The 12,848-nt window shown below is 42.4% G+C and overlaps 1 protein-coding gene across 2 annotated transcripts; it reads left to right on the forward strand.

Annotated features, from left to right (window-relative positions):
* Positions 1-515: 515 nt before the first annotated feature.
* Positions 516-3,082, forward strand: LOC147460811 ((S)-8-oxocitronellyl enol synthase ISY1-like). Of its 2 annotated transcripts, none has more exons than XM_086508506.1 (3): positions 516-821; positions 1,021-1,098; positions 1,724-3,082. In XM_086508506.1, the coding sequence occupies exons 2-3, from the start codon at positions 1,024-1,026 to the stop codon at positions 2,846-2,848; spliced, it is 1,200 nt and encodes a 399-aa protein (XP_086364632.1). In that variant the 5' UTR covers positions 516-821; positions 1,021-1,023; the 3' UTR covers positions 2,849-3,082. The 2 variants fall into 2 exon arrangements, with proteins under 2 accessions (XP_086364632.1, XP_086364633.1); XM_086508507.1 differs by having other exon boundaries at positions 517-821; positions 1,048-1,098.
* The last annotated feature ends 9,766 nt before the right edge of the window (positions 3,083-12,848 follow it).

The raw sequence follows: 12,848 nt of genomic DNA on the forward strand, positions 1-12,848 counted from the left end.
GCAATGTTGTTTTAGCTTCTAGGAGCCATTGCTGCCGATTACTTTAGCTTCACATATTTGGAGAAGCTGTAGATGTTTTGCATCTATCCCAAGCAAGTGTGTGTGTGGGTGAGTGTGTGTGTGTGTGTGTGTGTGTGTGAGAGAGAGAGAGAGAGAGAGAGAGAGAGAGATTGTTATCTTCCTAGATTGATTCCGAGGATTACAATTTCATTCTCCTCACACGTGGTCACGCAGATACACACACACCTACCTATATATGACTGTCTGTGTGTGTGTGTGTGTGTGAGAGAGAGAGAGAGAGAGAGAGAGAGAGAGAGAGAGAGAGAGATGAAATGAAATGTTATATTAACGTCTTCAAAAGGCCAGAGTGACCTATGAAACCAATAACCATGCTTTTCTTGGCCGTAGCAACTGGCGGGTCACATACTCGTGTAAACGAAGGCCTCACCTTTTCACGTGTAGGTACCGCTTCCTCCAGCTCGCTTCTCTTGCTTCATTTCCATGCATAGCACGAGCACAACAGGCCGCTCAAATAGAAAAGCGCATGTGCACAAGCTGATGTGCCAGCACTTTTTGTTGTCGGCCGGTGTAGCTCACATCTCACCTTTCTCGTAGCAGGCTCTACGGGCACCCATCTTCACGCTCACGCTCTAGTTGTTCTTCTTTCTCCTAGCTCGCAGCCGTTGTATGATTGACCCTCCGACAGGCATGCGTGTTGTGCTTTAGCCTCAGGCTCATCCCAGCAGGCTATCCATCTCTCTCTGTGAATGCTTGTATGTTTGATCCTTGAAGCGTAGAATCGTACCACGAACTGCTCTAAGGTAAGCTTATGGCGCATCTCCTTCGTTGCTTTTTTGTTTGTTTGTTCTGTGCGTGCGTGCGGATATGCATTCGTGCGTGTGTGGAGCTGAAAGAGTTAGCTCATGTTGGATGTTCTTGGCTTCTAGCTTTAGGGTTTCAAACCCCAATCTCCAGCCTTTTGTAAGCTTGGCTTCTATCTTCTTTTCCTTTTTAATTTAGACAATGAGCGTGGGGCTTGACGTGCAGAAAATGGGCGGCTGGTATTCATGGTGGACTGGTAGGATTGGCTTTGATGAGGTGCGTTACTTTCTTCTCAGTACTTGTTTGTGCTAAATTCTATCGATGCGCCAATTTGAGAGATCTTTTGTGCTTGTGTTGGCGGTGACAAGATGGTGATCAAACTCTTTGTCCACTGGAAACGTTCTGTATAAGTCTAATTATGAAACTCTCAGAACGGATTTTAATGACACGGCAAGTATGTTTGGCTTTTGTTCAAAGATGTCAGGTGTTTGGTTCCTGCAAGCATTGGATTGACTCTGTCATTGCAATCTTCATGGACAGTATATTTTTTGTATTCATACGCTATATAAAGCTCGGATGCAATTTATGTGTGTGTTGACAAGAAATTGCGGCCCTGTGGTTCTATGAAGCATAGGAAGTTTTCTGCAAAGCCAATTTTGCCGGCAATTTCTGCTGCGTATGTGGCCTTTGAAGCTCATGAGCATCATTGTCAATGCTCATTGCAAGCAGACGACTATTTCGTTTTGAATTAGATGGTTCTTTACGAGGAGTTCTGAGTTTTTGGGCACTTGGTATTATGTGATCAATTTACTATCAGAAATTTTTTTGCAGACCTGACTTTTTTTTTTGTCTGTGAAAGAATTTTATGTTCGGCATTTTAATCCGTACCACTAATCTACAGAGCCAAGGTGAGATACGAGATAATGGACGTCCAAAAGTTGCTCTTGTGATTGGGATAACAGGGATTGTTGGAACCAGCCTTGCAAAGATTCTACCCAGGTCTGACGCACCTGGTGGACCATGGAAAGTGTATGGAGTTGCGCGTAGGCCTCAGCCGAGGTGGTTTGCAGACGCTCCTATTGAGTACATTCAGTGCGATGTACTAAACGAGGCTGATACTCAGGAAAAGATTACACCTTTGAGGGATGTCACTCACCTTTTCTGGGTGGTCTGGGTAAACAGAAGTACTGAAGAGAGAAATTGCCACGACAATGGAAAAATGTTCCAGAATGTTTTGGACGCATTGCTGCCGAATGCACCCAGATTGCAACACATTGTCTTGCAAACCGGTGGTAAGCAATATCTTGGTCCTTTTGCTTTGGCAGGCAAGATTCCTGCCCATGAGCCACCTTTCAAGGAGGATATGCCGCGCTTGCCTGTCCCAAATTTCTACTACACTCTAGAGGATATTCTCTTTAAGACTGTGAAGAAGAAAGAAGGCTTGACATGGTCGGTACATCGCCCGAATGCTATTTTGGGGTTCTCTCCGTGGAGTTTGATGAATATTCTTGGGGGTCTTGCTGTGTATGCAGCAATTTGTAAGCACGAAGGTTTGCCATTCCGCTATCCTGGAAACAGAGCTACATGGGAGCAATTTGGGGATGCATCTGATGCAGAGCTTATCGCCGAACAAGAACTCTGGGCATGCCTTGATCCGAATGGCAAGAATCAGGCCTTCAATGTCTCAAATGGTGATGTTTTCAACTACAAGCGCGTGTGGCACCTTTTGGCTGGCAAGTTCGGGCTTGAGGTTGCGCCCTACAATGGGCAGCCCATTAGTATGAAAGAGGTGATGAAAAATAAGGGCCCTGTTTGGGATGCAATGGTGGAAGAGCATGATTTGGTACCAACCAAATTGGATGATGTTGGCAATTGGTGGTTTGTGGATTTTACATTAAATACACCTGCACCCATGATTTCTAATCCAAACAAAGCCAAGGAATTGGGCTTTCTGGGATTCCGAAATACAGAAACATCAATAGTACATTGGGTCGACAAGATGCGGCGCAAGAAAATCATTCCATAAGGGAGGTTTTAGTGGTGTATAATGGCATAATTAAAAAGTTCCTTGTCCATATGGGAGATCTTCCAGTTTGTTGTTGGAGGAAATTGGAAAGAGATCAATATTCAGAATTTACAGTTGTCGTTGCATAGGAAAATTCCATATAAATTGCTCCTGTAATATATGACAGTACTGGCAATTGTGTATTGGGTCATTGATGATATATGTTTATGAGTTGCAAAGAGATTGTTCTTGTAATTTATGAGAGTTCTAGCAATTCTTTAGGAAGCTTACCTACCTTTTTGTTAGTCATGGAAGCTTGAGAATTACATTTATTCATTGCACCTTAGTTCAAGAACAAAGAATTCTGGCCTCTTCAAACTTTGTTATTTAAACTTCATTTTGTGTATTTTGTTAATTGAAGCAACAGAAGCTGAAGGTCAAATACACCAGGTCAGAATTTATTAAGTCTTTTACAATGAGCCCTAGGGATGACGCCGATGCTGACGCTCTTGAATCACAATCTCAATACACTCACACTTTATGGCTGAAGATGGTGTAGGAAAAGAACGTAATTCCACTGTCCTTTCCCTTGAGAAACGTGACCCCGCGGTGGCCGGAAATCCTATAGGGGAGGAAGCATAGGGGAACTCTACACCAGGGGAGCATTTTTAGTGGAGAGAGGACACTGGAAATCCTTTCTAAGCCGTCAAGAGTCTAGGGGAGGGGCCAGCAAGCCAGTGTTCGCGAAAAGTGTGCCTCAGCTTAGCCTTGAGCCGGTTGCAAAATCAAAGTAGCCGGTTGAGGGGAGGGCAAGAAGGAGAAAATTCCGCTTAAAATACATGGAAAATAGTGTAATTTTCCCGAACACTGCAGCAAGCTGAGGGTCTTGTTTTTCTACCTAGATGCTGAGAGGTATGGAGTTCTGCTTGACTACAGCTCAAGTGTCGCACTGTATGGATTTCAAATGCTGAGCTGTCAAATATCCAACCATTGGGGGCAATTATTCCGCTCAAGAAGTGAGAGTAGATGGACAGGCAGGATCGTTTGTCCCCTCAAAAAGGACCTCTAGTGTTCTTGCCCTTTAATAATTGTGACCACATGGGGACGGGCAGCCAATGGCCATGGCCCATGGTCACAAGAAGATTTAGACATTTTCTCATGTAGGAAAAGGGAGCCTTTTTCAGTGTTTTTCATACAATGCATAAGATCATGAGCTTCTGCTCTCCTCTGGAGGCACTGCATACCTAGCTAGGTACGAGTGCGTGCCCCACCGGGCCCGTCATGATGTTTAGTTAAGTCATAATATGGGAATTATTGTGAGAATATGTCCAAAACTTCAGGGCCGGCGGTCCCCTGCCCCCAATCGTACCTAGCTAGGTATGCCGTGCCTCCCTCACAAAAGCTCATGATGTTAGTCATAATGTGGGAATTATTGTGAGAATCTGTCCAAAATTTCTTGTGGGTAATTTGCGCCCTCCATCGCCTCATCATTATTGGCCGGAGTTTGAGCTTGCAACCATTCGATGCTGGACAGGTCAGCACTAGGAATGTACACAGTGTGCATGCCAATTGCTTGCCTCCAACTCAGCACGCAGAATCGAAGTTGCACGGAATTCTGACACGTCAGCCTATGAAAATGGTCGCCTGCCTGGGGTTGATTACTTGCAATCCCCGTCGGTCGCCCTTTGGTCGCAGGGATTCCAAGGAATGGTCCCTCCTACACCATCAACGATTGTTGAAGTGTCGTCCCTCCAACTCCTCTGCGTTGAGGTGTCTGAAGATCGAGCATTGTACAAATCCCTCGACCCTGGACCTTCACGAGAGAAGGAAGAGTAGGCCCCCGTCGACTCTTTTCGAGCAAGAATGCAACATCACTCTTTTGCTCGACTTTTTCCATTCAAACTTCTTCACTGTCTGAGGCGACGATGACTTTTGCAAATAATTTTTCAAGGGATCACACCTAGTTTAGTGTGTGTGACTTATGATACTCACCATGGGAAAGCCCTGTTATTTTGTTGCCAAGCGGCATTGAATTGTACATTGCCCAAATAAATTTTAAACTTTCCTCCAGGGCTAGAAAATTACATTTTTCCTAATCGAAGAAAATAAGGGCAAACTTGAAATTCTCCCGGTTTTTAGGTCAAAATTTGAAGCTTTTACCAGTAATTACACTAAAACTCGTAAGGATTTTCCGGTTTTTCTTCAAGCCAAACTCAAAATCTAACCGGGATTTTAAGATTTCAACCGGTTAAAATACACTAGACCCCAGTTTTGTTCTAAAACTGCAAGTTTCCTCTTCAAGACTGCAGACGTATCTAGCTAATTGAAGTTTGAAAATTCTCTTATGTGTCTCCTGCAATGGTCTCCTAGCTCCTAATCCAACATTAGACCCTCCCTATTCTTGAGGTGGGTAGAGTTCTCCAATCTGCCTCTACAATATTACCCATTCAAGAATTTTCACATGAGTTCCCTGGCTAGATTACCATTCAAAGAGATGTAGGCATAAGCTTGCTTCAACCTGTCACCTACAATTATCTTGCTAATGCGTGCTTCCCCTATGGGACACAAGGGAATCTCATCAAAGATGTGCTAGTAAGAATATTTCAATTGTTTCTCCATCCTCTCCACTCCTAAGATGTGTGCAAGCCATGGCTCAAAAGGTCACTCCACAAGGCCAAAATAAAAAACCGAAAGGAGTTAATAGGTTTTCATTATTTGCAACATTTCACAAAGTCCCAAATCATCAATACTCTAATGGCTTAATGCAGAGAGGATAACTCTACCAAAAACCTTACCTATTCACAACATGGGTCTCAGTCATGGCCCACACCTATGGAGGGCATGAACTTCCCTGTGAAAATATCTTAATTGATGGAACTATAGCCGTATTTCACCTTACAATCAATATCATCATGTCAGGATTCCACATTTGGATAAAGTCCCCCTTTCTAGATTGAACTATTCCACTGAAATTATCAAAGGGTGTTGTTTTGTACACATTCCCTAGTTATTGCTCGAGCACTAGCTGCCTAGCGAGTGGATACTAAAGGTCATGGAAATTGGCTCACTCGGAGGATCCAAGGTCTCATTAGCTTTTCCGAACACATACGAGCGTTGACCTTAAAAATTTGTGTACATGTACTACCAAGTGGTGCGCTAGTTTGAGAGCTTATGGGACTCATTCTCTAGGCCATTGCATTTACTAAAATCATAATTAAGTACTAGTACGGCCGGCCGCCTCTCTCTTTCTCTCTCCCTCTTTATTGCGTGCACAAGGTCTTCTTTCAATTTTGGAGCTTAGCCTTCATGTCGCAAATTTAGACACGTGTAAAGGGTTCCCCCTTTCGCCATATTATGTTAGTTTAGATACTTGATTGTATGGAAATACGGCTACAAAAATGCACACAAAGATGGAGAAGATAAAGAAGAACCTCAAGGGCACACAACATAGGAAGCAACATTTGTGAGAGTATACGGGTGAAGACTATAATCATCTCTCTTGTAAGAACAGGCTTCAAAAGGTTTTCTCTCATAGTGAAGGTCAACATTAACAACAACAATATCCTTGGCAACAAGCACTTAGTGGGCAAGTGAGTCTAATTTAGGCCTATGAGCAGTGCTCAAGGAAATTGGTATCTCAAGGGAGAAAAAGAGAAACCATTTTTTATTTGCATAATGCTTAAAAAGGCCTAAATGCTAAGCTTAAATAAGCCCTTATCACATGCCAAGTTTGCCTAAACTAAAACGAGAGGACTTTTAGTATGCAAAAATCTTCCTGCACAGCCAAAAACTCCATTATTAACGGCAGTCACCCCTGATGGTGGTGCCAAAAAAAGAATTTGACAATTGTATCTATGGAGACCTCTCAAAATTTTAAAGGCATATAGTCTTATCGACCCATTTAAGAGATGATGGAATTTTCATTAAATAGAGTTCCATGAAGGTTGAACTAAAAGAGGACTTTGAGATGCATGGAAGATCAGGTACAAATGTTATAACTAGGGTACTCTCCTCTAACTCCTTTTGGCACCTGAATGTACTCACCTTTATTGTGTGTAGCACACCTTCTAAAGCCCCCTCACGAGGAGAAGCCATTTGTCCATATAAATTTGGTGGGAACCCTAGCCTAATCAAGAATTGATCTATTTTGGAAAGCAAATGGTTAAAACAAGGCTTGAGTAGACTTGGCACATTGCCAAGCAAGATTTTGGTGAATGCAAGTTAAGATAGATTTTCAACTTCTGGATGTCACATAGGAATCTTTAGTGGTTACTCTACTTCATGGGAGTAGGTGGAACTTTTGGGTGTCACATGGGAATCTTGAGTGGTTACTCTACTTCATGGCAGTAGGTGGATGTAGTTTGAAAACATCAGTGACATGTTTTCATTTGTGCCGGCAGTGGTTTAGGGTTATCTTTTCATGCAACATGTTGAAAAGATTCGAAGTGTTATTGGTTGATGGACAACTGAAATTTTGCCATGCTCTATCTTTTGTCTTGGCATTCCATGCATGCAAGTGTATGTTATCTATCTTGATAGCTCTACACTTTTCTTTTTTTTGTATTGCATGCATGCAAGTATAAGTGCTCTATAGGTGCTCTGAGCTCTACACAATTTAAAAGCTTACACTTTAACAAAGAAAAATTGGAAGCTTACAATACCAAATATGGTACTATAAAAATTTGGATACTTTATAGTACCAAATTTGGTACTTTACATTGCCCAATAGGTATTGAGAACCATCAACTCTATGTTCTTTTTTGCATGGTTGAAGTGTTGCCAAAAGAATTCCATATAGTAAGCATGCTTAGGTATTTGGTTTGGACAATGAGGGCATATCTAATGCTTGGTGTTTCTGCATTGCAAGAAAAAGAAAAATGGACGAATACCCTATCTTGAGAAAGTTTCGCTATACAGTTGAAGAGTGAAGGAGTACGAGCAGAAGTGTGACGCGAGAGAGTGCGAGAAGAAGAGCACGACGATATGGTGAACTCGCTCTACTGTAATGTGTGTAGAGCATAGTGAGTTCTTATTAGGTTTTTACAAAAGAATATGTGTACATACCTGGCGGCCCGCCCACTTACCTGTGCGACCACATTGGGCTTTATACCCCAATAACCTCCCACTTAAAGTCCAATGTGGTACTTTAAGTGTGAGAGAAGCTACTATACAAGCTAATATACAAGAGATGTAGAGAAGTGATGTACTACCCTACACCTAACTGCTTGCGAAAATGCGCAAAGCTCTGTGAGGGAAGTCCTTTTGTAAGTAGATCAGCAGGATTTTTTGTGGTGTGAACTTTGACAAGCTGAAGTTGCTTATCCTCGAGCATTTCCCTGATGAAATGATACTTCACATCCACATACTTTGTCTTTCAGTGATAAACTGGATTGCGACCCAATTGTATAGCACTTTGACTATCACAATATAACACAGGCATCTCTTCTTTGATTCCCAAATTTGTTACTAGTCGATTAAGCCAAATTGATTCTTTGCATGCCTCTGATGCTGCAACATATTCAGCCTCTGTAGTGGACTGAGTAACACAATCTTGTAATCTAGAACGCCATGATACTGCTCCACCAGCCAATGTAAAGATATACCCTGACGTAGACCTTTGATTGTCTAAGTCACCTGCATAATCTGAGTCTGTAAAACCCTTTACACTTAGCTCCTGAGTCCCATAGCATATACACATACTCTTTGTAGCTTTCAGGTATCTCAATATTCCTGTCACTGCCTCCCAATGTTTCTTGCCTGGGTTTGACATGTATCAACTTACTACTCCCACTGCAAATGCAATGTCTGGGCGAGTAGCAATCATTGCATACATTAAACTACCCACTGCAGACGCATATGGAATCTTATCCATTTCAGCCCGTTCTTCCTCAGACACAGGACAATCTTGTTTGCTAAGTTTCACATATGGTGGCAATGGAACACTCAATGCATTTCCCTTCTCCATATTGAAACGTTGCAAAACCTTGTCAATATACTCTGTTTGAGATAACCAAATCAACTTCTTTGATCTGTCTCTCTCAATGCGCATACCAAGTATATGACTTGCCTCACCCATGTCTTTCATGTCAAACGATTTTGCCATCTTAGACTTCAAAGATGAAATTTCTTCCAAATGCTTGCCAGCAATCAACATGTCATCCACATACAAAATAAGGATCAGCCAACTGCCATCCTTAGCCTTCTTTGTATATAGACAGTGATCGAACTCACTATGTTTGTAGCCTTGAGAAAGCATAAACTTGTGGAACTTATGGTACCATGCCCTCGCTGATTGTTTTAAGCCATAAAGACTCTTTAACAACTGGCATACCAAATCTTCCTGGCCTTTCTCAACAAACCCTTCTGGCTGCTGCATGTAAATTTCCACATCTAAATCACCATGCAAGAACGCTGTCTTGACATTCATTTGGTGCAACACCAAATCTAATATGGAAACCAATGCAAGAAAGCATCTCAATGTAGTCATCTTGACCACCGGAGAGAAGACTTCATCAAAGTCAATGCCTTGTTCTTGCTTAAAGCCCTTGGCAACAAGCCTTGCTTTGTACTTTAGCTGACTATCATGAGCGGTGATCTTATACCTGTAAACCCATTTACAAGGTAGAGCCTTTTTGCCATGTGGTAATTTAACTAGCTTCCATGTCTGGGTTTTATGCAGAGCTGTCATCTCTGACTGCATGGCCAATTGCCAATTCCTGGAGTCCTTCATTTGCACTACTTCCTTGTAACATGAAGGCTCATTGCAATCAGTCAACATGACATAGTTTATAGATGGAACAAACCTATCAGGAGGTCGCGTGATATGTCCAGATCTACGCACAATAGGTGGCTCAGGCTCAGCCACAACCTGTGGTTCCACTCTATCCTGTCCTTGCTCCTCTTGAGCCCTGACATTTTGTCTTGCACGTGCAGGTCCATCTTCTTGGAAGACAACTCTTCTAATCTCCTCAACCCTCTCTGGTTTAGAATGATATTTGGATTCATTAAAGTGAACATCATTGCTGCGGATAACCTTTCTGGATTCGGGATCCCAAAGTCTGTACCCCATCTCACCAGAATTACCATAGCCTAGAAAGATGCACTTTCTACTCTTTGGCTCAAGTTTGTTCATAAATTCCTTTGGAACGTGAGTATATGCCTCACAGCCAAAGACTCTGAGATGCTTGTATGAGGGCATTTTGCCTGACCATACTATCTCTGGCACTGAATCCTTCTGCAAAACCTTGCTAGGAGATCTATTTATAAGATGAACAGCTGTTGATACAACTTCAGCCCAAAACCCATTTGGCAGCTGTGCATTAGACAACATACTTCTGACCTTCTCTTGTATGGTCCTATTCATCCTCTCAGCAACACCATTTTGAGGAGGATTGTAAGGAGCAGTAAGTTCACGTTTTATACCTTTTGACTCACAAAAGTCCTGAAAGGCCTTTGAAACATACTCTCCACCATTGTCAGTGCGTAAGCATTTAAGCTTCTTGCCACTGTGATTCTCCACAAGTGTCACAAACGTTTTGAAAACACTAAACGCTTCATCCTTGTGCTTGAGAAAGTAAACCCATACTTTCCTCGAGTAATCATCTATAAATGTCATAAAGTAAGAAGCTCCCCCTAGAGATAGGTTAGGCATAGGTCCACACAAATCACTATGAACAAGTGCCAATTGTGTATCTCTTCTACTGCTTCTATGCTTATGTGACTGCTGTGTTTTCTTACCATACAGACAATGTTCACAGAATTCAAAATCATTAAATGACAAGCCAAGCAAATAACCAGAATGAGACAAGATTTCCATTCCCTTCTTGGACATATGTCCTAACCGGCTATGCCACAAAGAAACGTTCGGCTGCTCGGTTACATTGATTACATTTTTAGAGACATTTGATACATAAATCATGTAAAGTCCTCCAGACTTTACTCCATGTGCTACTGTCATAGAATCCTTGGATATCTTCCACATATTCTGTCCAAAAGTGGTGACGTAGCCAGCATCATCAAGTAAACCTGTGCTGATCAAGCTCTTTGTAATTGCGGGAACATGTCACATTCTTCAGCATGAAAGAAGAGCCATTCTGAAACTTCAATTGAACATCTCCAACACCTAAGATCTCACATGTCCGCCCATTGCATAACCGAACATGATCTTTAGTGGTCACATAAGAGGTAAACCACTCCTTGTTTGGAGACACATGAAGTGATGCTCCTAAGTCTATAATCCAGTCACTCAGTGCATTTCCATTAGATGTTGTAAGAAGAGCTGAGTCCATTTTATTTTTCAAGAAGTAGATATCTCCTGACACTAGACTGTCATCCTCTGCAACAGTGTTTGTCACATTTATTTCTTGAATCTTCACTGAGGACTTGTTCTTCTCACCATGGTCTTCTGCTTTCTCTTTGCCTTTTTTTGCTTTCCATTCTCTGCAGTCTCTTTTCATGTGACCCTTCTTGCCACAGTGGTAGCATTCTATGTCACTCTTGCCTTTAGCACTGCGGGACTTGCTACGAGACTGATCCCTCTTTCCACCTTTGTACTTTTCTTTGGTCCTTCCCCTGACAACTAATGCTGTTCCTTTGCCTTTGTCCATTGTCTTTCTATTGGTTTCTTCAGTAAGTAGACTTCCTTCTACACCTGCTATGTTCAAACCATCTGGAGGTGCATAATTACTCAAAGCTGTGCGAAAAGTGTCCCAAATTTCCGGAAATGTGATCAACAGGAACATAGCTCTAACAGGTTCATCAAACTTGACACCTTGAGCTGACAACTGACTGTAGATGGTGTTGAATTCATTTAGATGATTGGACATAGGTGTCCCTTCTTTCATCTTCAAGTTAACAAGCTTCTTAAGCCAGTATACCTGTGAAGCTGCACTCTGCTTCTCATAAAGATCACTCAGCTTTGTCCATGCTTCATAAGCCGACATCTCGTTTGCTACATTGAAGTAAACGCTTTCTGCCAAAGTCAGCATAATGGTAGAAACTGCCAATTCATCCATTTCGCTCCATTCATCTTCGTCCATATCTTGTGGTTTTATCCCCTTGAGCTTTATAGGTTTTATCTGCTTCTTTTGTACCAACACATGCCAAATCTGCTTCTTCCACAATGGGAAATTGGTTCCATCCAACTTCTTGATATTGTAAAGAACAGTGTCCTGTGATCCAGCCATAGCAACGCTTCACAGTAGTTTACTTTCCTGGGAAAAATTCGGCAGAGTTTCTCCTGTAAACTGACCTTTGAACCAATATCAACCTGTCAAATGAACCAATAAAGCTTCAGATTCTGCAGAAATTTCGGCAGAGTCTCCTTTGTAAAATGGCTCTAGTGTACTCAAAAACAGCTCAAAAAACCACTGTCTCTCTAACACTGTAAGCTGTGGGTAAACCTGTCCTGCACCTGTCCTGTCTCTCACTGTCCTGTAAGCATAGACTGCGACAATGCCTCAACGGCAGTAAAGCAAAGATGCAATCCCAACTGTCTAACTCACAGTCAATACATCCTAGCTGCCTATCTAAGGGTGCTCGAGGGATCGCTCCAAGACCTGTATCACCGAAAGGATCTCAACATTCGAGAATCCCCCAGCTCAATAAAACCTCACTCGACCCTCAACAAAGGCTGTCGTAAATCTGACAGTACATAGACTTCCCACAAAGTCATACATCCACAAATTTCCCGCTGTATGCTGTAACCGCTGCGGCGGTTGTTTGCTGCGTGACTCACAGCCAACAAACCCTCAACAGACGTACATCATCTCTGACAATACATCCCATGTGGAAGTACCTGCAATGTCAGGATGAAATCTGGAATATCAAGCAGCAAACACAAGCTACCTGATGAACTAGTGGATGTCGCCTATAGTCTGTGTGTAGATGCGCCCGTGTCGTATGTGACACGCCTCCAAGAACTGTGAGCCGTCCTTCGATGTGTAGACAACCACAAATCAACACTCTGGTAGTGCCGATATCCTCAGCACCAGCAATCGTAGGCCGAAACCCCAAAATTGCA

Source organism: Adiantum capillus-veneris, chromosome 3, assembly GCF_014529385.1.
Source record: "Adiantum capillus-veneris isolate H3 chromosome 3, ASM1452938v2, whole genome shotgun sequence".
In the NCBI taxonomy this organism is placed as follows: Eukaryota; Viridiplantae; Streptophyta; class Polypodiopsida; order Polypodiales; family Pteridaceae; genus Adiantum; species Adiantum capillus-veneris.